We start from the raw sequence: 27,976 nt of genomic DNA on the forward strand, positions 1-27,976 counted from the left end.
GTGGCTTGTCAGGAGATGTTCTGGCCAGGACAGGGTGGCTCTGCTCACAGAGGCATTGCTCCAGGCAAGGATTATGCCTGACCTCTCTGGAGCAGGCAGCAACTGAGACATTGTTCTGGCTTACTTTAAAAAACAAACAAACAAAAACTTCTAGAAGACCCCTGAAAATGGGCTTAACATCTTAGAAGTCCAGGATTAATGTGTAAGATGAAGGCATCTTAGAGAAGCAGTGAAATGGTTAAGAGTGTCAGTGTTGAAGTTATGGCCGATAACATCCAGAACCTTGTCTTGTAAGACAAATGGGATGCATTCATGCCTCTAGGTGCCTTTGTGGGCTCTCTGGCTTGGAAAGACCAGACTGCATCAATTTATGTTCTGAAAAGTCTTGAGGTTAAAAATTGTTCAAAAAGTTTTCTGCGTTGGAAAAATGAGTAGGAAATCAATAGGGAAGATAATTGCTTTAACTGGGTGATTTTTCTGTGTTCATGAACAAAAATAACTGTTCATTACCATGGAAAATATGAAACTCTGGACCCTACATATTCTCTGGTAGCAGTGCAGCCTCTTGAGGGAGGGCTGCTCATACTTTGGAGAAGCGATTACACAGGCTGATGTTCAATGTCAGATGAGAAATAGCCTTGCTAGCATGTTTTCCCCAATTTCTGACCTCTAATGTTAGTTGCTATAAATATATATGTATATATATACAGTAAGCCATAAAAATATTTAATAAAAAATAATTCATGAAATGAATTAGAAAATATTAAAATATCTTCCCTGTGAAGGACTAAACTTATTATGTGAAATGAAATATTGTTAGACCTCCGACAGGCATACAAGTGGACAAACACTTCAGTGCTGAAAAATGCATAAGTCAAATGACAGCTTGGCGTACTCTAGCTCATCTATTTGAATTTCTTCCAGTGGCTGGGATTTCCGTATTCTTTTTGTTTTCAACAAGCAGTTTCATTATACAGCACTAACACTGCTGTGAGCAAAAAAAAAAAAAAAAAAATTGTTCTTAACTGTGAATATAAAGAATTAATGCAGTATCCTTCCTGAGTGCTTCATAGTTCAGTGATAAAATGGGAGCCAACACCAGCTCCCATTTTAACTTTCACAGTGCAAGTTGCTTCTGGTCAGGTGGAGGGTCAGGATGGATGTTTTCTTCCTTTGATAGTTAATACATGGGAAGACATCCCGTCCTTAGTACTAACTGAATAATAGCTTGAAAGCAGGATGGCATGGTCTAACCAATCGATTTGTCATTGGCTGACCTGTGAGAGAAGATGAAAAAGATTCAAAAGGAGATAAATAATTGACACCACTAGCCTTGCGTCCATTCAGCTCACAACCTTTTCTCCTTGATATTAAAGACAGCTGAGTTGCTTTTGGCAGCTTCTTTCTTTGGCCCAGACTCCCCTGCAACCTGAATGTTTGATTGCAGGAGGAAATAAAAATCAGATCTGAGCGGTGATGCATGTTTACATGTGCTGTGAGTAGATGAATTTGAGACCGTGCAGATTCCTTCTGCTTCGTATCTGCATGGCCCACAAGAACAGAGCAGGGCTTTTTTACTTTCTTGTGTAGAAGTGTGTGTGTATATCTATATATAAAATGTCAGGCACTCAGTGCTCTGGGAAGTGGTGTTTTTTGCATATCCCAGTACTTTTCATCTTCCCTGTAATGTGGCATTTGGTTAATGAATGTGCCAGAGTGAGAAAACCCAAAGGAAACCCCTGGCTGTTTTCCCAGGAACTTTATTAATTTTGCAGCTCTCAGTTTTGAGGAATAGGTAAGGTCCCTACCCTCACTCCAGAGAGGCTCTTAAGTGTTTTTTAAAATATTATTCCTGAAATAGGTTAAGCTGTAGGTATCTGAGCCCTGGTAGCACCCTCTCAGTGTAAGGCACTTGCAGAGTGTGGGGACATTGTGGAAATGCACACACTCCAGGGTGGTTTTGGCTGCGTGAAATGGGTGGCACCTCCCTGGCCTCAGGAGATGGGATTCAGTCCTGACGTGCTCTTGATGTGGGGCTGATCGTGATCATACCTGGCTGGAGCTGTGAGGTGATGCTTGAACTGCCCAGGCTGCACCCGGCCCTCATGCCTGGCGGCCATGTTGTTCCTCACCTCTGGGTGACTTGAGCTGGGCTTGCTGGTCTTCCAGAGCCTGCTCAAAACCATGTAAGTTTTCAACCAAGCACAGCAATGCAGTGATGTTAAGCACGGTATATGTAGATGAAACCCCTGGTTTTGTGTCCCCAAGCACCTGACTAAGTTCATTAGCTAGAAGCCAAGTGGTGCACCAGGGCCAGAGCTCAGGTGGCCTCAGAGAGATGCTTGGGGCCTGTGAGTGCTGTGGATGCTGCAGCTCATGGGGAGCTTGTGGGCTGTGTGGCCCCAAGTCACTGTGGCACAGGACAGTTCCACACCATCCATTTCCCTTTCATTGCTTGTCTGCTGCTGGATGCTTCCCTGCTTGTTAGGCCTGCCTGTGCCTGTGTGCTTCGCCTGAGCCTGCCTTGGTTGATGCAAATGTTTTAGCTAACCTCCTTTTGCACATTTCTTCCCCTAAATCTTTCCACCTCCTCTCTTTAGCTTTCTCTTGAAATGTTAGTTTTAAAAGGTTATGTACAAGCATGCAAGTTAAAAAGAAGTTGCCAAAAACATTAAAATCTAAAATCTTTAGAGTTTGTCTGCTATTATGCGCAGAAGATTGTAGAAGCAAATATTAGTCATTCACATCATTTTCTGTGTTGAGTCAACATCTATTTTTAGGTGTGGAGCACATAAAGACAACTCTTTGACACATAAAACACAAAGACATCCATTTGACATCATTTGTGTTTGGGCTAAGGCTGGGGAAGAGGGGAATACAATTGCCAAACACGTTATTTTTATGACAAGACCCCCCCTATTTTCTTCCAAGAGGCATTTTAAGACATGATACAGTAACATACCAATCTGTTTATATTTAAATAAATCAGGATGAAGTGCAAAATATTCAGGTTTAGATCTGATGCTATTTCAGATGTGCTGAGAAGTAATTCTTCGTGATCTGTGCTGAATACTTGCAATTAGGCCTTATCTGGGAAGTATTTTTGTTAAATTTGTGTTATTCTAAGCGAATATATTAATAGTGCAGAAGGCTTTTTATGCACATATTGTAATTATAGATCTGATTTTTCTTTTAGGTCTGGGTTTATATTTTCATAGGTAGAAGAGCAGTTAAAGATTTGATTTAATAATTTCTTGACAGCATGCATGAAATGCCTCAGCTTGCTTTTCTTGTTTATTTGGTCATAATATTTTATGGTCTGGTTTTGGGCTTACGGTGCAAGGGAACTTCTTGTGATAAATTGCAGATGCGACAATGAGTGTCAGTATACAGTTCCCTGAGCAGATGTTCATTTAGTGTAATTTCACCAGTGCTTTGCTGTTCATCCAGAACAGATCTTGCCAGCTCAGGATGAAAACAGAGATGGCACAAAAGATCACTCTGCAAATAATCTGATCTGTTTCAGACTTGTGAAGAAAAGCATCCTGGAACTTCAGAATGCAACGTATATTCTAAGGTTATTACATGTTAGATACAGTAAATCATCCATACACCCACAACCCATAGGGGTAAATTTACAAAGTCGTGCGTAGGAAGTCACACACTAATCTACCTCGGAACAATAGTTATTTTGTGCCTGCACTTAAAGAACCCTTGCATTTGTTTTCAAGGTCTCTCTTGCTTTTCCTTTGTTCTTCTAACCTTTCCTGGTTCTCTTGGTTTTGTCGAACAGGTAGTATCTGAACTCCAGGGTTATTCAAGCAACTGAACTCTAATGTTTCTTGCTTGTGGAAAAAGAAAACAATCTGTCTATTTAAAATGTAAAGGGAAGCTCTGCTTACTAATACGCATTTCCTTTTCTTAAATCCATAGGTGTCATATGCCCGTCCAAGTTCAGCATCAATCAGAGATGCAAACTTGTATGTCAGCGGCCTTCCGAAAACAATGACCCAGAAAGAATTAGAGCAGTTATTCTCACAATATGGACGCATCATCACCTCACGGATTCTGGTTGATCAAGTCACAGGTTAAAATAAATCTTTCCTAGATGCCTGCGTGGTTCTGGAAATAGCAGAATTACAAATGCTTGCTGGCAGTTGGGTTTTAAGACAGTGTGATTTTTTTTAATGTAAAATGCATGCCCAGTTCTCTATAGGTATAACTGCTTGGGGTTGTACCTGCTTTTTTTTAATGAGGGATTGCAAAATGCAGAATGTCACTTTTCTTAAAATGATTGTGTATATGGTAGGGTCTGATTATGGAGAACACAGCTGGGGAATAGCATTTTTCTTTATTATAGGACTTCTCTGAATTTGCAAGCTGTGTGTTCTCTAAGTCAAACCAACATTGTTTCATCGTTACATAGATGAAGCTGTTCCTACATATATTCATTCATTTGTTCACATGTGCTTACTTCCCAGGTGTTTCTCGAGGTGTGGGATTTATCCGTTTTGATAAGAGAATAGAGGCAGAAGAAGCCATAAAGGGACTAAATGGCCAGAAGCCTAGTGGTGCTACAGAACCAATTACTGTGAAGTTTGCCAATAATCCCAGCCAGAAAACAAGCCAGGCACTCCTTTCACAGCTGTATCAGTCTCCCAACAGACGCTACCCTGGACCACTTCACCACCAGGCTCAGAGATTCAGGTAATTACCTGGAAAAGAACTGAAGTTCTACCAGTGATGATGATGTGGGGCAGGTGCTGCACAGGAAAATACTTTTTAGTTGTGTAGGCTGACCTGATTTTCTTTGTAAAATTAAATATTCTTTCCTGGAGAATGAGGAGGAAAATCTGCTGACAGCAGTAGTCATGTTGTATTTACTAAAACAGATGAAGTACTGTACAATCGGATCTCTTGAAGCCTCATAGAAAAAGGGAGGACAGAATAGAGTTACACTGATAATCAAATGAGCAGTGACTACTCTGTTCTTCCCAATTTTTTTGGTAATGCTTTTATTTTCTGCTATGTTATTACAGTTTTGATGCAGCCTAGACTTTGATGTTAATGACAGTGGATTCGTAGCAGGAAAAAAGCTGAGTCTGTTCCAGTCAGCAGCAGTATCGTTAAATTTATTAGCCTGAGATCTGCTCTTACTATGAAGAGACCTTGTATTAGTGTTTGGTGTGATCCCTCAGATGCTTTTGGGAGGTGTTTTGTTACGCATTCTGAATATACCATTTCCATCTGATCCATAAGCTAGTGTTTGCAATACATTGTGTCCTTGTTAGCTTTATAATAACTTCCAGGCAACCTAGTGTTCAATTAAAGGTCTCTTTTTAAAATGCGTATACTTGAATAACTGAGTTGTATACTGGCTTTACAGAATTATTAAAAAGTGATTCTATTTTTTTGGTGACAAAGTGCTAATGAATTAAATAAGATCATAGCAAAAAGTCAATCATCTGACTGATATAAAAGCAAATACAAATTTAGTACATCTTTGGCATGCAGCTGTGTCCCTTGAGGTTATCTTTTTTTTATCAGTCCATCAATAAAAGGACCTATTTAGTGTACTGCCATGGAAAGCAGTTGATTAGTCATTTTGCGAAACTTGGTGGTCATTTAGATCGATGTATTGCTAAGGATAATTACTGAATGCATCCTAGCGGTGAGCATGTATTATGTTAAAGTAGTTGAAAGTCGGGACATTTTCTAGCTCCATCAATTTTGGACTGTAGCGCTTTATTTCAAAGTTAACTAAGTATGAGGCGAACAACTGAATTATTTGCAAAAATTTCATAATACTGTCTTAAAAGATAAACCAAACGTGAATCTTTTTAAAAGTAAAAACAAACCATGAAAATTAAGGCTTTATTTAAGACTTCATATAAATTAAAATTACTTGAAATGCTGTGGTGGAAATTTAAGCACAATCTCAAGCTTAACAAAGCAGGCCGCAAGTTGTTAGACTCCTTAGATGTGTGGGAAACTTGTTGAACATTTCTTCTTTGAAAATGGAACGCTATTAATAATAGTTCCATTGAGCGATCTTGCCATCTGTGAGACATTAACCCAAAGACCCTCCTTCTCTTTTCAGGCTGGACAATTTGCTTAATATGGCCTATGGCGTAAAGAGGTAATTAGAATTCCACAGATTGCCAGATGTCCGTGTTGGCACAGATTGGTGCTACAATTTTTTTTAATTCACTAACTTTATTTTTTTTAATTCCTTCTTTTCTTCCACCAGCATGTCAGATTCTTTTTAAGTTTGGACTTCAGTTGGTTTTGTTACTTTAAAGGCCACACACACATTCTGTGGGTTTTTCAACTTTTTTTTATTTACAGGTGGGGCTCTCAAATGGTTTAGGTGCAACAGCTACGAGCATTCAAACTCCAGTTGTCGTGCCACATGGCACTTTGTCCAGAAACAGAACTATTAATTTAAGTTGTATGTTATTAGATCAGATATTAGTTAAAAACTTAACTGGACAACAGCAGCCTAATTCTTTTTTCAGCTGTTAAGACCTTCATTCTGTTACATCTGGCTTCACAAGTTTGACTTAAAAATATAGCTGTGTGCACCTTAATCAGCCCTAAGTTTCTTTTGTTACAGGTTTAGTGCTTTGTTGACATTTTCTTGGTGCTTGGGATTTATTTTTTGTTTGAAATAGCAATGTGTGTTTGTGTATGTACTTGTATGTGTGAATGTTCAGCTGATTTATAAATGTTTATGCTGTTTTCATCAGTACGTTCAATGTTTGATAGCTAAAATGATATATTGTTAGTGCTTCTTCTGATGGCACACATCAACGCAAGCCAACCTTACAGCACAATACAGGCAGGCTTACTCCTGATGTAAGATGTCCAGCCATCCCCACAATTAAGATGAGAAAACACTTAATCTTCTGAAATGGTCTACTCACCACAGTTGAAAATTGTTTGAGCTTTTTTTTTTTAACAAAGCTCATCCTGTAAATGGTACGGTAAGTATATCTTTAGCCAGTAGTGGATTGTAATGTACATTTTAACTACTGCGGTGGTAGCTGCTGTACAAACAAATTGCAGATCGTAAGACTACTTATGAAACCGAAGTCAATGGTCAAGACAGAGGTGGCATACCTTCTCTAAAGCACTCCTTGTGTTTCATTTGCAATATACGTAGTGGTGATGGTAATTTCTGAGTCACTGTATCACCACCTGAATTCATCACATTCTGCTCCTCCTGTGTTCTGCCCTCCAACTTGTTGCTTGATATATGCCAAAAATATTGCAAAACTTAGCCTCAAGTATCTGTCAGGTGCAAGAAGCTCTCAGAAAGGTGGTGGTGTTCAAGGGAGTTGTCCTTGGCTTTTAATTTCTTCCCCAGAATTACGCTGGTATGTTGTGTAGGACAAACAGTGCTTGGTCCTAAGTGTCAGAGTTTTGAGTTCAGATTTCTTATCACCTGCAGAGGAAAAAGTGACTTACCTGCCTTTTTAGGCTGTCTGCCTTACTGTTTTGATTCTGCAGTGTTAGCCTTGAATCACAACAGCTGCTTGTTTGTTTTTTGAACAGTTATTGTTTAGGCATCTTAAATTAGCTTTTTATTCCTCCCAGCAAATCTTAAACTGTGATAGCGAACTCTAATTACAGGCATAGGGTCACCAGAAAAATACTGTATTGATCAAAACTTTGGAAGCTGCTTCTAAAATATCTGTAGTGAACTGTTTTTGGGTTGGTGGTTAGTCTTCCTTCCTCATGTTATGTGGGGAAATACAGATAGAAAATGAGCTGTGCAGCTGTGGGACGAAGGTTTTATTGATCAGTAATTTCAGATCATGTGCATAAGTCAGTGCTGCTGCTTAGCAGTAGCTTGTGTTGTATTTGTCAGTAAACTTCTACTAGTTTCATGCGTATGTTTTTGCATTTATAGTACCTCCTGTGCTCATGGTATGTAGGTAGTTGAAAGCTGCATATCTCCAAAAGGTTTCCAGGGAAAAGCTGCTCTTCAATGAACTGTATGAAACTTTAACCCTTTGTATCAGTGCAGCATTTATTGAAAAACAAAGCTATAAAATACCACTTGATATGCACAGCTTTGAGCATTGTACAGATTTTAGTAATACCACTTATAGGAAATGTATGTATTAGTGCTGTACTTCATGTTAAGCTTCAACATGCAGAAAACGAGTGTTTGCTGGCTTACATATGGTACTAGCACAGTTGGCACTTGGCAGCAATGGGATTGAAGTCCTATCTTCCAGATTTTAAAGGAATGTGAAGCTGTTGGCTTGTACAAGCTCTGTCTTAGCTGCCCTATTTACAGTTCCATGGTGGTGTGTTTTGGAAGGAGCAGAATAAATTAGCCCTGTCCAGCCACCTCTGTTTTCAGAGCGGCAGAAATGCCATGGGTTAGCAGAACAATGCTGAACAATTGTTTTTCCCCCACATACTAGGAACTAAATGTTGAGTGTAGGAATTGTGAAAGTGAACTTCAGTAGGAAGATTATCATATATTCTTAACATCTTTTTGCAAACCTCTGTGTATGTCTGAGGATCCAATGCTGTTAGCATTCACAAACTGTTTATCGTGTAGCTACACTCTAGTGATATTTCTTAGCTCGAGATGGATGTTCCAAGTATCATCTGATAGCACTTTATATGTATATTTGAGGAAAGGAGTCCAAAGCAGCAGCCATCAAGTGTGTAGTTTCTTTTATGGTTATTTAATATGCACTAATATTGTGCAGAATACTGTGTCAAAACACAAGAAGTATAAAAGGAGAAGCTTTGGAATGCATAAGAGCTGTCTTCTCTTAGCTACACTGTGGATTTCCCCCCTCTATTCCCTCAGTCATCACTCAGAAGATCCAGAGGAATTATTATTCAATTCTGGTATTAAAACTCATCAGACTGAAGGTACATGTGAAACTGGATTTTTATTAAGACTTTTCCTCTGCGCAGTTGTTATTTTAAAACATATCCCAAAGTGTAGCTTCAGAAATCATGTCATATTTTTTTCAAACTGATGAAAGGAAAATTATGTTGATCCTGAGGGCTGATACTGCTTAACATCTTCATTAATAACCTGAGTCATGGGCTGCAGTGCGCCCTCCTTGTGTTAATAGATGACACTGATGTGGGGGAGTAGGGGCACTCTGCATGCTGTTGGCCATGGCTGCCTTTGGGGTGACCTTGACAAGCCAGAAATGAACCTGGCAAAATTCAAGAAGGGTAAATGTAGAGTGTAGCCACTGACTGCTGTCTTGAATTACCTACAAGGGTGTTAGAAGAAGAAGAAGCCAAGCTGCTCTCTGAGGTCAACTGCAAAAGGACAAGAGCCAACAGTAACAGGCTGCAGTGGGGGAAATTCAGCCAAATGTAAGGGAAAAGTCACTGACAGTGAGGATGGTCAAACCCTGGAGCAGGTGGCCCCAGGAGTGGAGTCCCATCCTTGGAAACTTCAAAAACTTCCCTGTGCAAAGCCCTGAGCAGCTAATTTCACTTCTGCTTGAAGTGAGGCTAACTGGAGCTCGACTAAATGACCTCCACAGGTCCTGCCCAGCCAATGCTATTCCATGTTTATAAACACACTACCTGGCTTCAGCTTTCTAATTCAGGCATTCAAATAAACAAAGCAGACCCCTAAAGACTTGGGGAGAAGTTAGGGTTCTTTATCAGATTTCTAGGAGCTTCTCTCTCTACGTTCACTACCTGAAGAGTCACGGACATGGAGTCTCGCGGTATGAAGGTATTAGTTGACATATGCTCACTAACTATATCTACGCACTGTTTACTTACTCTACAACTGCTGCATAAATCTTTAATATATTTGGCTGGCTTTTGGACTTTTTTTTATTAACTAGATTTTTTTCACACTGAATGTCAATTAAGGACTATTAGGAGGAGAATTAAAACCTACCACTTAGAGCTCTCTGGTAGTATCTTCAGCTAAAAGAGGCTACTGTTTCACCTGAATCCTAACAATGGCATTTCATGGTAATCTTTAAAATAAATTTTGAAGTTTTTTTTTCTCCACAGCAGACTTTTGAAAAGTAAAGTATTAGTTTCCATTGCTCATGAAACAATATTTTGTAGTGGAAATACATGGCAAATTCCTATAGGCCTTTTTTCAATTAACTTGTATATGCTGCCATAAACACAGGCTCTTTTTTTTTTTTTTAACTTAAATGCTGAAGGATACTCTATTAGATATTTGTATGCCTTTAAATAGGGCTTATTCTTGAAGGGAAATGCATTTATGCACAGATTTGGTCTTCTGTATGTAGTGTGGCTCCCTTCCACTCCAGTAAGAGTTAGAGACCGAGGTGGCTAGGTAGGACTGAGAACCTAAATTAACACTGGCTTGATTATTTTGAAATCTTGGTTCCATGTAGCTTGTGCCAAGAGATATATTTAGAATAGACCCCTCTTTTTACTTGGTAGGTTTTCTCCGATCACAATTGATGGTATGACGAGCCTTGTTGGAATGAATATCCCCGGTCACACTGGGACTGGATGGTGCATCTTCGTCTACAACTTGTCTCCCGACTCAGATGAGAGCGTGCTGTGGCAGCTGTTTGGTCCCTTCGGAGCGGTCAATAATGTCAAGGTGATCCGCGACTTCAACACCAACAAGTGCAAGGGATTTGGCTTTGTCACCATGACCAACTACGACGAAGCTGCCATGGCGATTGCCAGCCTTAATGGATACCGTTTAGGAGACAGAGTATTGCAAGTTTCCTTTAAAACCAATAAAACCCACAAATCCTGAATTTCATATCCTTACTTACTAAAATATATATATATAAATATATATACGAACAAAACAAAACAAAAAAAAACTCTTCAAGGCTTATATTCAACCATGGACTTTATAAGCCAGTGTTGCCTAAGTATTAAAACATTGGATATCCTGTGAGGAACAGGAAAGGATTTTATAATGCTTAGAAAAAAAAAAAAAACCTTTGATGCATTGAATGTTCTTTCATAGCTGTCGTTGTTGAATATAATATACATAGATAACAATGTGCAGGGATTTTTACCCGGCCAGCTAGTTTTACTACCTTCCTTGAAGGTGGGTCTTTTTAAGATGACCATTCACTCATTTGAAAAAATAAGAAAACAAAAAACAATTTTTACAAGCTAATGGGATTAAAAGCGAGAAAATTTTTTTCTTTTCTTTTCTTCTTTTCAAAACATTGATCCAATCAGATTGGTAAACCCCCCACATAAAAATTAAAGAGGAACAATAAAAATTGCAAAAAAGAACATAATTTTGCAACTTTTTTTATTTTTCCTTTTTTCTTTTATATCATGTGAACTAAACAGTCTTCTGTTAAGGGAATGGGGTAAAGGGGGATACCTGATGACATAACAATTTAAATAACATTAACAATGTTGCCAAAGAGGTGGTCTCTTTGCTGAAAATGGGTTTCAAGAAAAATCTATTTTTATAAAATATAAAGAATTTTTACAAGAGAATCTGGATTTGAGAAAAAATATTTTGACTGGCTAATTTAGGGGAAATTGACAACTTTGTCATGTTCATACTGCACTGGTAACTTTTTAGAGATCAAGATGTGTGTTTTAAACTGGATTAGTAGATTGTTTTTTGAAGGATGGGCTACAAACAGATGATCTTCGTATCTTTTCATAGCATGTAATAAAAAATATTAAATACAGTACGGGAGAGTGTTCTTCCCAGGCACGCAGTTACCCACAGTCAAAACCCAAAAGCAAGGAGATGAGTTGCAAGACGGTTTTTCTTTAAGTCATCAGTATGGGATATCAGCAGAACAAAAGTTTAAAAAAAAAAATTAATTTTTGATCAAAAACTTCCTTGGTTTGAGCAGTAGGTGCTACGAAATTATTTACATATCTTAGTATCATAGTTAAATGTAATGTGTTTAGAAAGAATACATTTGCTTTAAATTTGTTAAGAATTTTCAAATTCACTTTATAGCCCATGCTAATATAATTGGGCTGTGTTGGCACATTTGGAACACTGTTTATGTTGCTTGAAACACTTATTTATTTAATTGCCGATGTGATGCATATGGCCAAAATCAAATATAGCTAGTTTGGCTAGTCTACTTATTTGTTTACTTAAACTATGGGAAGAAGCATATTATTGTGTCATTTTGTTGTGTGTGTATGTGTATATATAATATAAATATATATATATATAAAGTTATTTTTTCTTTTGGTTAATTTATTATAAGTTGTAACACTTTGCTAGTTTTGTTTGTATATGTCTTAAAATGTTTTCTTATGATACTTAAGTGACAGAGGTATCAAGGTAACTTGTGTAGAAATATTGTTTGATATATTGTCATGTTTGTTGTGAATATTTTTTCTTACTGCACAGTAGAAAAGAAAACAACTGGGTCTTTATTTTAATGTAATTCAGATTGGGGAAAACAGAGCTAAGGGAACAAAATGACTGAGGGGGGTGCTCTCCCATGTCCAGTGCACTGATCATTTTAGTATGTTTGTGCTTTGTACGGTTATATATTTAAAACAAAAAAGGGTCATGCTCTTCCCTGAGTACTAGAAACAGTTACTCGCTATGCATAATCTAGTTGATAGTTAAATTTGCTATTGCTTTTCTTGTCTTGTTATATAAAATCTTTTCAATACAAGTTTAGTCTTAATGGTAATAAAACGTTATGGTTATTTATAACTTGTGCTTATTTTGTGCATTTTTTCCATGCTATACCCACTAACTGCATGTAGACTAAGTATTGTTTTTTCACACTGAAGAGGCAAACTTTTGTAGTAGACAAATAACTAAAGCAAAGGCTGCATCATAATTTTATCAGTTTTTTACTTTAACAATGTTAGATTTTAGTTTAAAGGAACACTCATTCAATGTTCAGGGAAACCTTTATACATCATCTGCTATGAATGAGCGCAGTTTGCTGGGAAAGTTTTGATGCATTTGCTAAGCATTAGTGGGGAAGGCATGTCAGAATCTTTTCTCTACGATGTGTTTTACTATCTGAATAATAATAATAATAATTTAAAAAATCTTTCTTAGGACCAGGCAGTTGTATACTTTAGTTATAATGAATGACTTCATGTTATAACCTTGCTAGTTTAGATCATTTCTGAGGGAAAGTATTGTAAATGTTTTTTTCATAACCTTGTTGTGTTTGAATTATTTGTACTTTAATTGTCCAGACAATAAATGAAAGTGTGTAGAATGGCTATGGACTTTCCACCTTTTTAACCGTGTTCAGCTGTCTTAGTGATCCCAGCCACACCTCAAAGGAGGGAGATGTTAGTATGATTTCAGAAGCAAGGTCGTGGAGACAAATGTCTTAGTCAGACCAGACTAAGCATGTTCATTATTTGTGGTTTTTCCTTCTGAAGGATAGAAAGAATCTGCCATTTAAGGTACCATTTAAGACACCAAATACCAAATTGTAACTGTGAGTAAAATACCTTTATTTGAATGTGGGAGATACTGAAGGATTTCTACCATATACAGTGTTCTTACACAATGAGAATATTAACTCAGTCAATATCAACATTAAACAAAAGTAATAAGAAAATTTCAACATTAATACAGGTTAAGTCATTTAATTTGACATTTCTATGAACATGCTATGAATGTCACGCGATATAAAAGTGTACATATCTGCTGTACAACAGTATATTTGACCACATTCCCAGTTTGATTCTTTTCACCATGTGTTATAACTAGAGTTGATATTTCTTTCAGTTGACTTGTTTGAATCCCATGAATACAAATATTCACTTCATGTTTATGTTCTGTAACACTCACTGATTGAGAATGTGTACCTTGTAAAACTGCAGCATTGAATCTCAACAGATTAGGAAAAATATATCAGTGGGCTGGATGGGCTGTGCAGTTCTTCAGCTCCTTCACCTATTAATAAACTTGTGTTTTTGTGAGATTAAGTTACCATGGTGGTTATAATAATTTCTGGCCACAAAATGAGTTTGTTCTTAAATTTATGGCTTGCTTAATCCTTAAATCAATCTGACCCTTCCATAGTAAAATACACAAATCATTTGCTTGGGTTGAAGAGTTGGCTCTGAAAAGTGTCTTCCATCCATCTATCCATATATACACATAGAGGCACACTTTAGGAAATAGTATAACATGCACCAGTGAGTTTAATTGAAACTAAACTTTCTGTTCTTAAAAAGGAGGGGGGAGGGTTCAGGAAATAGTGCCTGTAATGAAATACCACTGGGTCTGCTACACCATCTGTTAGCTTCACCTATTGTGTCCACCCTTTCCTTTCTCCTGTGTCCTATACACAGTCAGGAGAGGAGTGAGGTAGAAGTCGCTGGACACTGCAGCTGCTCTTCAGGCAGAGCTATGTCTGTACACTCAGTCCTCCTCTTTTTGACTGTGGAGGGGCCAGAACTTTGATCCAGACAATTTCTGTACTTCCACTTAATCCCAGCTCAGCTGTTCTTCAGCATCTCATTAACATAAGGTGTCTATTTTTCCATTCCATACAGCTATCACAAGTGAGCTTATGTGAGTTGTAAGAAAGCTCACATGCACATAGAACAAAGGCAAAAAGCTTCTGCCACTGTTACAGATCTGGTACGTAAAGTTCTGACCTGCTTAGGAGAGCATCATAACTGTGTGCCAGATAAAAGTGGTCACAGACAGTTCCTTTGCTCCCTGTACCCATCCTGCCTGAGTGTTTCTAAAAATTCTTATTGAAACACCAATTCTGCCCAGCTGGGATCAGAGCCGTATTTCGCTTGCACTCACTCAAAGTAATCAAGTTTTATATTTCTTTCATGAAAGGGTAATCACTCTTTCTGCAATTAGCGAGCCTGCTGCACAAATGGAAAATCACCTGGGGGAGGGTGGTTGAAGAGCACTGAAGTCTCCCACTTCAGCCTGGGCGCTGGGGTGGAAGTGTGGGGGGTCTGGGACAGGCACTGGCTGGTGGGGGGCTCACGAGGGCAGCGGGTGACTTTGGATGTTCACGTGGGGAACTCAGCTCACACAGGGACGATGGTTTTTAGCAATCACACACAGACAAATGCTCTGACACTTAGCGGTTTCCATTGGTACCACTGGAGCGGGACTGGATGCTCCCCACCTAGCCTGGGTGTTACCTGAGTGTGGGATCAGCCTTAGGATGAGGATGGGCGAGAGGTGCACACAGAAGATGCCCCCAGAAACCACCTTTGCCATCTCCTGTAGCAGGCGAGGTTGTTATATCTCACACGTTCCACTTCAGCGGCCGCAGGTAGCTGAGGTAAAGCCAGGTCAGCCTGCGGGGACAGAGAAAGATTTGCTCCCTGCCCTAAAGATCTCTCAGCCTGAGCTCACTGCACAGCAGTAATTCATTGTACGTACGGAGCAAAATGAAAGGTCAAATCCGGCATAACTTTACAAAATCTCTGACATCTCAGACTAATCCAGTATCTTTTGTCTAAAAATAACTGACTTCTGAATCCCAGAGGTGATGGAGCCAATGCGGGTGAGCTTCGGTAGATCACAAAGGGGCAGAACAACAACTTCTGCAGGAAGGACACAAAAAGCAGAACCTAGATGCACGCTCCCAGCCCCGTGCTAAAAAAAAAAAATCACTGACGTCCCAGGTAGTTGTAGGAGTCAGGAGAACGTGAAGGCTGTTGTGCAGGCACGTCTGAGGCCTTCACCAGAAACCACATGCTGGGAAAATGGAAACTTAACTCCACTGAAAGAGTCACCAAGCTTATATCTTTTCTATATTCACAAACCCAAAAACTGCCTTTAGAAAAGCCTCTTCTCAGTAAATCTACCAGGGACAACTGTTCAAAAGGTCTGTGGGAAGTAAAGCAACCACACGGACAGGTCACTCTAATTAATTTAATTCATCCACATCTGAAGGCAAGAAGGCAGACCTGTTTGTTCTGACAATCAGATTAGCAAATTTCTGAAATAACCTTTCAGTAGAAAAAGTGGGAAGACGTTGACATGGACACGCCCGTATACTACACACAAGTAAACAGCTGCTTTTCAGACAAAGTTTGAGATTTTGTTATCCTCAAGCCTGTAACACTGAGCCAGCACACTTTAAAGGGCCCACACTATTTCATATCCAGTTTTGTTCAATTTTAAATATTAAGGGGCTGCACATTTTTTCCTGGGCAGTAGCATAAATAATAATACCCTAAACCATTTACCCACTCCACTCCACAGTCTGTAGCTGCCAGCAGACCTGCCCCAGCTACAGCCCCTCACTCGCCCACGGGCAAACACAATCCAAGGCCGGTTCCTTTCTTGCCCCCCCAGGTCTAAGGCACACCATGCCAAGGGCAGGCCTGCTATGCCAGGAGCCACCAACACTGCACGTTGCTTGGGGGCAGGTGTGAGGGACAGTCCTGGTGTCATTTGTCACCAGAACACATTTTGTCTCCACAGGCCTCAGCTGCCAGTCTGGGGAACCTCTTGTGACCATGTGCCCCACACAACCACCCCACTCAGCTGCCACAGCAGCTGCACAGACAGGTCCTGCATGGCACAGTGCTGGGTTCCCCTTGCCAGCCATGTCCCTGCTCAGCACCACAGCCTCCAAGGCGCTGGGCTTCCTCCTGGAGGCTGCCAACAGAGGCCCCATGGAGAAGGAAGCCCGGTTTTCCACGGGGCTGCCAAGGCAGCCTCCCACTGCCCAATGTCTCCGTCCACCCTCTCGGTTTCTTTCTCCTCTGAGACCCCAAAGCACCAGACAGGCCGCCGAGCAGCCGCAGGCCCCAGGGAAAGCGTTCATAAAGACACGCGACGTGGTCAGACTGGGAGGAAGCAAAACACCAAAAAGCCCCTCAACTTTGTGTGTGACTGTAGGCAGTACTAGCAAAGGAGCAATCATTTTCAGATAAATCCCCGCCTAGGAAAGGAACACACCAAAGGAAAAGGGGCTGAAATCGGCAGCCGTGTCTGTGCAGGGTGTTCATGAGCGCTGGGTGCCAGCCCCAGCAGCCTTTGTCATAGCAACATCTGGGAAACTGGCACCGAGGCCCCAAACCCTCATTTTTCTTTAAGTGACTTTTAAACACACAAGAGCACGAGCTCGGCAGCCCGCGTCAGGGCTACCGGGTGCTGCCACCATCCCTTTGCTTTAAGGAAGCACTTAGACTTTTTGTCTGCTACGTTTTGCGTGGATTGCACAGGTCCCAGCAAAATGATATGCAAGAATTAGCTTTTTACGAACAATACAATTCTGATTTTAAATCAGCACATGAGACACTTAATTAATTTTGTAGGATAAGGAATCTGTTGCAAATATACAGCAGTACACCCACACATCACCATCTGCTGTGGAGAATTAAATGTACAACTCACAAATGAAATCCTGCAAAGTTGGTGCAAAAAGGTCCTTGCTTGAATTTAAACAAGGCTGTGGAAACCTGCAAACACATTGCTAAAGATCATGCAAACAATAACAAATTTGTCCATCTGCGAGTCAGTTCTAGCAGGGTTGGGTTTTTGTTTTGTTTTGATGGGGGTATATTTGCAATAATTGTTGCAACTGACAATGCAAAGTCTATGAAGTTACTTGAATTCTTCTCCTGGCCAGAGCTGCTCATGGAGGCATTCACAGCGGGCACCACCACTTTACACCAGGTATTCTATGTTTAGGGGAAAAAAAAAAAGAAAAAAAAAAAAAGAAAAAGGAAGAATCCCTTTTTTATTAATTCAATTGAGCCACAATTTTGAAAAATTGGCAAATCTCGCCATTGTTGTGGATGTTTTATTATTAGAATTATTAACAAACACTGTTCTACTGAAGTGAGGGAAAATAAACATCAACAACTACTGCTGCCATGAAAAAAAATCTAACAAACACAGCTATCTGTATCCCTTTGACTTCATTGAAGCCAAGCATCATTTTCTAATTTTCCCTCCTGCTTTTTTTAACATACCAACTTAATTTGTGCTCTTAATTTTACACCTGGTAGAGCCACACGATCCCAAGTCCCATAGCCTGAGCTGCTGGGCTGTGGCAAGCGCCTTGATCACAGAATCACAGAATTTCTAGGTTGGAAGAGACCTCAAGATCATCGAGTCCAACCTCTAACCTAACACTAACAGTCCCCACTAAACCATATCCCTAAGCTCTACATCTAAACGTCTTTTGAAGACTTCCAGGGATGGTGACTCCACCACCTCCCTGGGCAGCCCGTTCCAGCGCCTAACAACCCTTTCAGTAAAGAAATTCTTCCTAACATCTAACCTAAAACTCCCCTGGCGTAACTTTAGCCCATTCCCCCTCGTCCTGTCACCAGGCACATGGGAGAACAGGCCAACCCCCACCTCTCTACAGCCTCCTTTAATGTACTTATACAGAGCAATAAGGTCACCCCTGAGCCTCCTCTTCTCTAGGCTGAACAAGCCCAGCTCCTTCAGCTGCTCCTCGTAGGACTTGCTCTCCAGGCCCCTCACCAGCTTCGTCGCCCTTCTTTGGACCCGCTCAAGCACCTCGATGTCCTTCTTGTAGCGAGGGGCCCAAAACTGAACACAGTACTCGAGGTGCGGCCTCACCAGAGCCGAGTACAGGGGGACGATCACCTCCCTAGCCCTGCTGGTCACAGTGTTTCTGATACAAGCCAGGATGCCGTTGGCCTTCTTGGCCACCTGAGCATCTGGGCTGTAATACAGAGGTGAATCTCCACTCGTAGCCAAGAAAGGCGATGAATTCTTCAATGAAACCTAGTAGACACTGGGGTACTGAGTGGTTAGGTACAAGAAGGTGAGAGCAGCCCCAAAGCAGAGCTCAGCAAATCGGCCCCCAGCAGCTGAGATGGCCAAGTGCTCACGAGGAGCTGTGGGCTGTGAGCCCAGCACCTGCTCTCCACACCCTCACCAGCTGTAAACCTCAAAAAAGTCATCTTTTGCAGCATTGCGATGGCTGCTGCAATGAACACTGATACCCAAAATACAGAATCCCTTCCTTTTTTTTTATTTTCCTTTTTTCTTTTTTTTTCTTTTTTTTTTTTTAATTTGCTTTCATTTTTTTCTTTTTTTTTTTCTTTTTTTTTCCTTGTATTTTCCTTTTTTTCCCCTTTTTTTCCCTTAAAGTAGGATGCGATGCTACCAGGCCCCTCATCAGCTGCAGTCTACATGCACACCCCCAGTGCCACAAGGTTAGGTAGGAAATACAAGACACAGCTTTCCTTCACCCCAGCCCAAAATTGCTCTGGGTTGCTGTTCTTATGAGGTTAAGCTGCAAGGTTGGTTTTGTTTTTTGGGGGGAAAGCGAGATTTCCTGAACCTTTTCTGAGACGCGTGTGCTTTGTAACACGTCTTTATCCCCTCACACACCTGGGGAGGACTCTCAGTGCACACACACCGAGTGTAATTTATGCTAAGGGGCCTGTTATGTGTTTTACTCAGATAAAGTGCATCGGTAATTAAGAAACGCAGCATCAGAGGTACAACGTGCATGTAAATGCGCAGAAAGGATTCTATCAACCAAACGCATACCACTGAAGAGCATTCAAAATCACAACCTAATCAGAAACCTACGCATATATATATATATTTATATCAGTATCACAAACCCTTTGACATCCTCAGCACTGCTAACACGCTGACGAGAAGCCGACGGAACACAGCTGCCTTGGGCAAACTTGCATGCATAAAAAATGAAGTGACTTGATTAATCAGTTAAAGTTGCTGAATCATGGGCTTGCAGCCATGCCTGCATAGCCTTGGCTATCGACAGGAAGCAGGGATTTAGATGAATTTCCATCAGCTGGTCCCCAGACCTATATGGCCCTTATCTTTGCCAGCATTTTGATGAGAAATAGAACCTCTGTCCTGAAAAATGAGCCTTGTCACGGGGGTGGAAGTGTGCATACGGGAAGGGAATCCAAAGGTAAGCATCAAAAGGAAGCGGAGCTGAGAAGAAGAGGAGGGAAAGCTGCGAGCAAGAGAACCCTGACTCACTTGGAAGCCACCTGCAGCGAGGGCAGCCAGAGGCCCCGGGCTGAGCAGTGGCTGAAGGCAGATCCCACCCTGAGCAAACCACAACTGGCGTTCAGCAGTAGCACCAAGGAGAGGGCAGCAAGAAAAGGGGAAGGTGGGATGGCTGGGAGGGGAAGCAAAAGCAACCAGGCAGCCTAGCTAACAACAAGTCACTTTCTCAGAGTTGCTTCAGCAGCAGCAGTGCAGCCACAACGGGAAAATGAGAGCACTTCTGGGCCTGCAGGGCCTGGACTGCCTTGCCACAAGTTTTCAAAAGCTAGAAAGGCTGAAAAGAATACTTTTCATTAACACATAAAGAACAAATTGTCTGGAAAAAAAAATAAAATTGAAATAAATTTCCAGGGAAAACATTTATTTGACAGTGAGTGTGGAGGCTCCCTGCATGGCACATCCTACTCACCCCAGTCCCCACCTCGCCTCAGCAGGATGGAGGCTCTGGGACAAGGGGCTGCCTTCCCATGCCAACCACGTGGTGCTTTTTGGTACTGAGTTCAACCCCCTCCACGAGCAGAAGATGTAATCCCTGGGTTAGATCCTTATGTGACATGAACAACCTCTGCTCCTCCAAAGGGCAGTGACTCAGCCTTTTTGCACCAAGACAGCAACTTTTGATTAGAGAAACCACAGATCATCAGCTGGACCCCGGTGGGAGCTGAGAGCCAGCTCTTTTTCCGCCACCCTTCTCCTGCCCACGGCACCTGGCAGGCTGAGGGTGAGGAGGGGAGGAGAGGCCCTGGGGACCGGGCCAGGCAGGAGAAGGCACCCAAAGGAGGCTGTGCCTCTGGTGCCTGCATGCCCTGCAGGCCAGGGCAGAGAGACCCGTGACGACACAGCTGCCGAGTCCTCCCTGCCAGGCAGCTGGTCAAAGGCTTTGCTTTTGCAGAGCATGAGTGAAGTGTCCTTGAATCAGTGCGTGGAATAAAGGGAAGCGAAGGGCAAGCAGCCTTTGTGCCGGGCCTCTTACGTTTCCTCCACACTGACTGTGCTGCACTTGTGAATGATCACATTAACATATATTAGAGGAGTTTGTGTGCCCGTAATGGAAGAGAATGTCAGACTACAATATCTTATCCATGAAAATGGCCAGAGTAATAGTATTTGTCAGCTAAATTAAAAAGAAGATGCTGAACAGGTTGCTCTCTCCGCCTAAGACCAGTACCTCTTTGGTAAATACGTATGAACTTCACTCTGAACTGACTGTGTGTATTTTCCAATATTAAAAGATGAAATACAGTTCTACACCAAGTTATAAACTAAGTTTGTGCATTGGAACAGATTTTTACAGCTAACTTAAAACCTCTTGAGAAGAGGAGGTTTGTAATGGAAATGCTGACAAACCCTTAACTATAGCGCTGGGATGTTTTTGCTATTACGGCCAGGTAAACCAACAAGGTAATTCAATGTCGTGCTCCAGCTCTGAGACACTAACCTGCTCCTCCTGGTCCCAGCTGCTGGGGGGAAGTTAAATATAAACTTAATGAAAGTGCAGCAACTGCCTGCAGCGCGGGGTGGGTGGAGAGGGAATTTGTCCCCGGGAGATGGCTCAGTGGTGGGGAGGGACCAGCTGGGTCAGGGCGAGCAGTGCCTGGAGCCTTCGGAAGTTTTCCTCTCAAGGCAAAGGGCCAGGTGATAAAGCTGGCAGAGAGCTGCAAGTGGCCAGCCCACAGGTATCAGGGCCAGAAATGAGCAGAAACTCAGGGGACTTGCAGTGGGGGTGCCGAGAGCATCAGCGACGCTGATGGGGCTGTGGGGCAGGGAACAGAGGACAAAGGTGGCGGCAGCAGGAGTGCAGCGCCTGCCGTGCTTTCACACCCAGGAAAGGCAGCTGCTCCTTTTTGTGATGTATGAAATTACCGAGACGACGAGGAGGAGCACACGCTGCCTCTCCCTGCACATGAAATCCTGAGCAAACTTCCTTAGCTTGGTGGGCTGGTAGCACTGCCTATTGTCAAGACCATCTGACATTTCCAATTACAAGCCCCTACTTTCAGCTGCTTATAACTGTCATATTTTGACCAGTAACTTGTCATTTTCCATCCCGGGCATCTGCCTCAGGCTGAATTTTTTTGGAAAGCTTCAGCCAAAACAATATAGCTATTCCCAAGGGCAAGGCCAGGGAACAATGCACTGTTTTGTAATGGTAAAAGAGAAAAAGAACTGACATCCGCTTCTTTAAGATGCACCACGTCTCCTCACGCTTTGGATAGGGGAGCAGAAATTTAGTCAACTTGTGACCTTTGCATTTAGGATGGGCCTTTCGTTACTGCTGTGGAAGTCCAAGCAAGTGTGGCCAAGTGAGAGCATTTGGAAAAATAAAAATAAAGATCCAGCCTGACTTCTTCAGTAAAGACTTTCTGTCATGGGAACTCTAAAAACTCTGCAGATGCTGTCCTGCTGTGCTCATCTTGCCCTTCGGCTCATCCAGACCGGGGGAGCCCCTTCCAGCCCCAGCCTGAGCTGCTTGTCCCCTTGCAGCACTGCCTGCAGCACAGGCTCACGCACCTGCCACCATGGGTTATTACCAGGGCCACGTTAACCGATGGGCTGTGCAAAGACAGGGGACCAAGCAACAGTGCAGGGGTGGGAAGCCTGGTGCAGCATAGAGAAGGGGGCTGAGCCTTGGGAAATGAACCTGAATGGTGGAGATCAGGACCAGCCAGGCAAAGACAGAAATCTGGAATAAGGATGAGATGCAGAGAAGGCAAAGTGATTTGCACCCATCATCCCTGCTGGCTTTCCAGGACCGGGAATGGGCTCCTGCATCCTGAGTGTCACCGTCAGGAGGCTGCCAGAAGATCTGTGCCATCCTGCCCTGCTCAGCAGGCAGCAGCAGCTCCTCCAGCCCCCAGCACCGTGTGGTTCTTCTGGGTTCACATCCCAGCAGCAGGAGCTGCAGCTGGGAGTGCTCCACGTCCTGGAAATGAGATGCCAAAAAGAACAGCACACATTGAGCCATGCAACACGTCTGGGTTAACCAACCTTCCCGGGCTTACAACGCAGGCTCTGGGCAGCAGCCAGCTCTGCAGGGCACCATCCAGCCGCCTGAACCAGAACCCTTCCTGTGCCCGCTGCAGCCTCACAGCCCCCTCAACCTCCCCGACACATGAAGCAGCAACCTGCAGTAAGAACCTGTGGTGCTAAAACTGCAAAGGGATTTGCATGCAGCAGCGATGCAGGCAGCTTCTGTTCAGGGAGTTCCTAAATTTTGCATATGAGAATTTCCAGTCTTTTAATATGTCCTTTGAATATGGAAATCTGGGTGAAGGAAAATGGAGGGTGTTCTTCTTCTCTGAAAGTGTTGTTAGATGATGCACCCTACCTTTACAAAAAGCTGATGTTTACTACCACAATACATTTATTTTGAAACTCAGTTCATCTGCTGTAAGAAATTACTCAGACCATTAATTTTGGAAGCCAACGCCGAGAGATCACGAATGTTAAGAATTCTAATTATGTTGGGTCTGGGAAATTTAATGAATAAAAGAGACTTTTCATAAGCATCTCAAGCCATAATATTTTAATGCTATTGGCATTAATTAAAATATCTGGAATTTTTAAAGGAACCCCTTCCCTTTCCCTTTAAATTTTTTACTTCTACCACCAGACCAGAAGCATCATTTTGCTAAAGCCATGAAGAATAATGTTCTTTGTGGTTGATCATCTCATTTATAATCGTGTCATGGCAGGAACAACCTTTTGCTGAAATTTTGTTTATGCTTCAAAAATTTCCTCCTAATAACTTCTTCCCCATCCCCCATCCCAAGCACCAGCAGGCCTGGATTTGTTTCCCGCACAGGGACAGGGAGATAAAGGTCCAGATGATTTGGCACCGTACGAGGGACTGAGCTCTCTGTGTCTGATGAATGGCGCTATCCATCTCGGAAGGCAGTGATTCCCTCCTTTACAGCTGTGGGGAACAAGGGACTAACCTTTGAATTCATACTTCGTCATCGTCCTCTGACATTTGTGGCTTTCTGCACGCTGCCTTTCTTCCCAGCACTGAAAGTGAAGGAGCATGCAGTCTTCTGTGGGTTTCTCCACCAGGCAGGGGGTCCCAATGGGTTCGCTGCCTCCTCGTAAAGGCGGTGGCTTTTCTAGGGGCTGTGGGTGCTGTGTGGGACAGGAAGGTCGTGGCAGCCTCACCCTCTGCTACGTGACCAGTCGCAGCGATGCTGAATGCAAAGGCCGGCAGGAGCTCAGTCGTGGCTTTGCGAAGTGGACTTACTCCCCGACTTGAGAGCTCAGATGAGCTCAGAAACATAAAAGGCTCTTTTTTGTCTCTGATCTGAAGCTGGCAGGTTTTTATTTGGATCTTTTTTTAAAGCATCTATATAAATTGCTAGTTATTAATAGCGGGACCTCACCTTATTTGATGCTATTCTCACTTCTTGGAGTGTCTAATTAAAGGAGGGACACAGGCACCTCCGTGTGCTGCTCAGCCTTTGCTTGATTGATAAAAATGGAGCTTTTCAGCATCTGGAAGCGCCGTGGGCTGCCTCTGGTGTAACCGGAGCTGCTGCCATCACCTGGTCAGGGCAAGGCCAGATGCAATGAAACATCAGGCGCGGCGAAGAAGCTGCTGTGCCTTCCAAGGCACTTAAACAGGTATTTTCTCTTGCAAAGGCCAAAACTGTAGCTGCCTGGAAAACGAAAACAGTATTTTGCAGTGGATCAGGGGAAGCAGAGTTTCCACTAGAGCAGCAAATAACAAAAAGAGGAGGTTGCCTTTTATTTCCACTGAATTGGGCACAGCCTCCTCCGTCTCCAAGATGCTGGCACAAAACAAAGCTGCTCCTGTTGGGAGGCTACACGCCGGTGCATTGCAGAAAGGAGGCAGGTCACTGCTTCCTGGCAGTCTTTCCTCCTCCACGGCAAATATGCCGATTCAGCAGGCTTCCCAGCTTGCCTATGCTTCTTTCTGTGCTGGGCACAGCCAGGTGTCACACAGGTGAGGCCGCACACGGACATACAGGAGGCCCAGAGGGCTTTTATCTATTTTCTCCATGCGACTGAGAGAGCACTCAAAGGCGCCTGCTGATTTTGTGTGTTCGGTGCCGTGGAGAAGAAAATCAATGTGGGAACTACAGATGGCTTCGGTGTTGCAGGGTAATCCAGGCTGCCTTCCGGTGGAAACAGAGCTGATTTACTCTTAATGGCTTAACTCCACTGACCATTACATTTTGTGTCATTATTCAAAGGCAAACACCGAACAAGCATTCCCTCAACACGCCCACTTCTTTCCAGCGAAGGAGGTGAGAACCATTTGAGCATCCTTTCAGACCTTGTTTTAGTGACTTCGCATATTTTCAGGAAGCTTTTCTTCCAAAATGTATCTGATATTGAGCTCTCTTTAGCAGGCATCTTCTCCTCTTTTTTTTTTTTTTTTTTTTTTTTTCCCCATGCCTTGGGATCCAGTATCATTTCCTTGTTTATGCTGCACTCCAGTGCTATCAGCCATCCTCAAGTGTTTGTCTCATCGCCTTCAAGACTGCACCCCTACCCAGGAAAACAGCGAGGGACAAACTTTCTGCTCTCTGCAAGCTTTTCTCCCAATAAGCCAGAAAATAATGTTTATCTGGCTCCTATTCTTAGCCAGCGATGGACTCCCCACCGAGACCCCCTGCCCTGTCAACTGCTGACTAATCGTGCCTGCAGCAGAAGTAATCCAAGCTAGGGAGCTATTCGGCAGCAGCAGAAGGAGCCATTAAAACAGATTATGCTCTCTGCTGCCTTTCAGTACTCACATGAGAGCATCAGCGTGCCGAGGCGCTGCCCCGGGGCACACGCGCCCAGCAAAGCCACCCTGCAGTGTCCCCTCGGCGGCTCCACAAGGCTCGCGCCTGCAGCAAATGGCAAAGCCCAGGGCAGCGAGGTCCGTGTGCGCCCAGGGACCAGGGCTGCAAGGTGATGCTCATGGGCACAGTGCTGGATGCTGCTGGGATTTTTATTTTTTAGCTTTCTTATCCTTGGCACGCAGGCAGCAAAGCAGCTCGGTATTTGATTTGAATGAGTCCTCCTCTGAGACTTCAAGGGGAGCAAACCCTTGGATTCAGTAGAGAAAAAAAAAAAAAAAACACACACACACACATACACACATCGATGTCCTGGAGGTAATTCGGCCGTGAAACTCAGTAGCTGCCAGGGACTAGGAAAGGCCCAGGCCTGGGGTGAGGGGTGGAAGGAGGATGTTGGCCACAGGCTGCTGGTGTATGCAGCCCGTTCCCTTAGAGCAGCTCAGTTCCAGGCCTCCATGTCGGTCATGGGCACGAGGCCAGTCCTGTGGGTTTGGGTGCCCCTTTGAAGACTCCATCTCAGGTTCAGCTTTGGTTTTCTGGAGGTACCACACCTCTGTCTCTCCACCAGCTGCATCAGGTGTGGATGCTGTGGTGAGGTCTGCTTCTCCAGCTTGTCTTGCTCAGATCCAGACCCCTTTTTCACCCCTGGGGGTGCCCCTCTCTCTCCAAGGGAAGCTACCTGGGCTCCTCCATTTGGTGCCTCAGCATGCCCAAGTGTGACTCCAGGCATGATTTTTCTTGGGCACATGGTGCCAGTCTGACTGCAAGGTTCATACCCCTCCTTCCAGGCAGTGTTACAAAATAAGCATGCAGCCCCCCCTTACATCTATGAGCTCAAAGCAGCCACCTCTAGCTGAGCTATGGCCACTGCTAATAACGTAGTGTCTCAGAAAGGGACAGTGGCTGACACAAGCTGGAGGACAAAGGACACCAACAAAGCAGTTACCTTGGCTGGACAGTGAATGAGCCACCCCTTCAGCTCTGGAAAGCCCCACGCACGGTGCAAGGCACGTGGCTGCACCTTGCAAGGCTTCCTCCCTCCACCCTGTTTAACGGTTAACGGTGTGACATGAAAGCTCCAGCCCGAGCCAGGAGGACAGGCACATGCAGAATGTAGCTATTTACCTTGCAGGTTTTTAAACCCACAGAATTCAAACAGGTTATGTAAAGCAGCAAAATCTACACAATTTAAATTGGCCTGACTTCTGAAAGCTGCAGGTTCCAGGACCTGAAAGAAAGCCTGCAGCTAGACTGAGTATCCGAGGGAGGTCCTTTCGGCACACAAAGATCAAGCAGGAACTGAAATTCAAACACACCTTTACACCTAGTTTTTATCTAATTTCAGTTTCACGCAAAATAATGTTGCCCTAGAAATAAAATCCCCCCATACGTCTGCCACGGCTCTACAATGGCCATTTAGTGGTGCAGTAAAGCGAAGCACCAGGTACGTGGCAGCTCTTTGTGTCACTCACAACATGCCTTCCAATTCTAGAGAGCTGCTGGCATGTTCTCCAACAGGGTTTCTTGTTACATGGCTTAAGAGTTTGGTCATCTTTCTGCTAATAAGAACCGTGTAGAGGAACGGGACACAAGTAGAAAGCGCTGCACATTAAAATCCAGCCAGCTCAGGACACCAGAAATAGGATCTACGCAGCTCTGCAAAATGAATTTTTATGATTTTCCCAGCTTAACATGGTAGCATTAATATTTCATTACTAGATTTCACTATGATTTTGGTCCTGTTACTGTCTCAACCAATTTATTGCTTGAGAAGTTATTTTTAATCTTCAGCAGTAACTGAGAATATACCCTCAGAAAACCTTTCCCCATGTGGAATTTCTTTGCTGTTTCGTTACAATTGAGGTGATGCTGTATCCCACAGCTCTTTACAAGAACAAAATATATACGGCATTTTTAAGTGGGTGGGGAGGGAGGCCTAGCGCTCAGTTTCTAGCTCAAAAGTTTGTGTTACCCACTTGTCTTAATTTTTAATTATAGAATTTCAGGCACTAAGGATGGGGAAGATGAGTTAAAAAGCCATGGTCTCATACAAAGAGGCTGACTTTAGCTCTGGGCTCTCCGTCCGGCTGGCCCCTAGGGTACTGCAGAACTGGCGCACCAGCAACGTGCCTTTGAAAAGTGAAGGTGTGTGTCTGGGCTCTGCCTCCAAGAAAGCTGAGGGTACAAAGGCACAGGCAGCATTAGGCCAGATTTGTTCTTCTCT

The 27,976-nt window shown here is 43.1% G+C and overlaps 1 protein-coding gene and 1 long non-coding RNA gene across 12 annotated transcripts in view; one reads left to right on the forward strand and one right to left on the reverse strand.

The window, feature by feature from the left end:
* The window catches only part of ELAVL4 (ELAV like RNA binding protein 4), a 79,705-nt gene extending 65,790 nt beyond the window's left edge, over positions 1-13,915 (forward strand). For 8 of the 9 annotated variants that reach the window (XM_072041659.1, XM_072041655.1, XM_013106662.5 and 5 more), the window contains exons 4-7: positions 3,934-4,087; positions 4,482-4,707; positions 6,101-6,139; positions 10,429-13,915. In XM_072041659.1, coding sequence (XP_071897760.1) covers positions 3,934-4,087; positions 4,482-4,707; positions 6,101-6,139; positions 10,429-10,756 — 747 coding nt within the window. In that variant the 3' untranslated portion in view covers positions 10,757-13,915. The remainder of the gene's footprint in view (positions 1-3,933; positions 4,088-4,481; positions 4,708-6,100; positions 6,140-10,428) is intronic. The other variant, XM_038183181.2, reaches the window with a different exon arrangement.
* Positions 13,916-14,026: 111 nt separating this feature from the next.
* LOC106019428 (uncharacterized) overlaps positions 14,027-27,976 on the reverse strand; it is a 158,607-nt gene continuing 144,657 nt past the window's right edge. For all 3 annotated transcript variants that reach the window (XR_003498781.3, XR_011810925.1, XR_011810924.1), the window contains one exon: positions 14,027-15,258. This is a non-coding gene — a long non-coding RNA (uncharacterized lncRNA). The remainder of the gene's footprint in view (positions 15,259-27,976) is intronic.

Source organism: Anas platyrhynchos, chromosome 8 (genome assembly GCF_047663525.1).
Source record: "Anas platyrhynchos isolate ZD024472 breed Pekin duck chromosome 8, IASCAAS_PekinDuck_T2T, whole genome shotgun sequence".
Taxonomy (NCBI): Eukaryota; Metazoa; Chordata; class Aves; order Anseriformes; family Anatidae; genus Anas; species Anas platyrhynchos.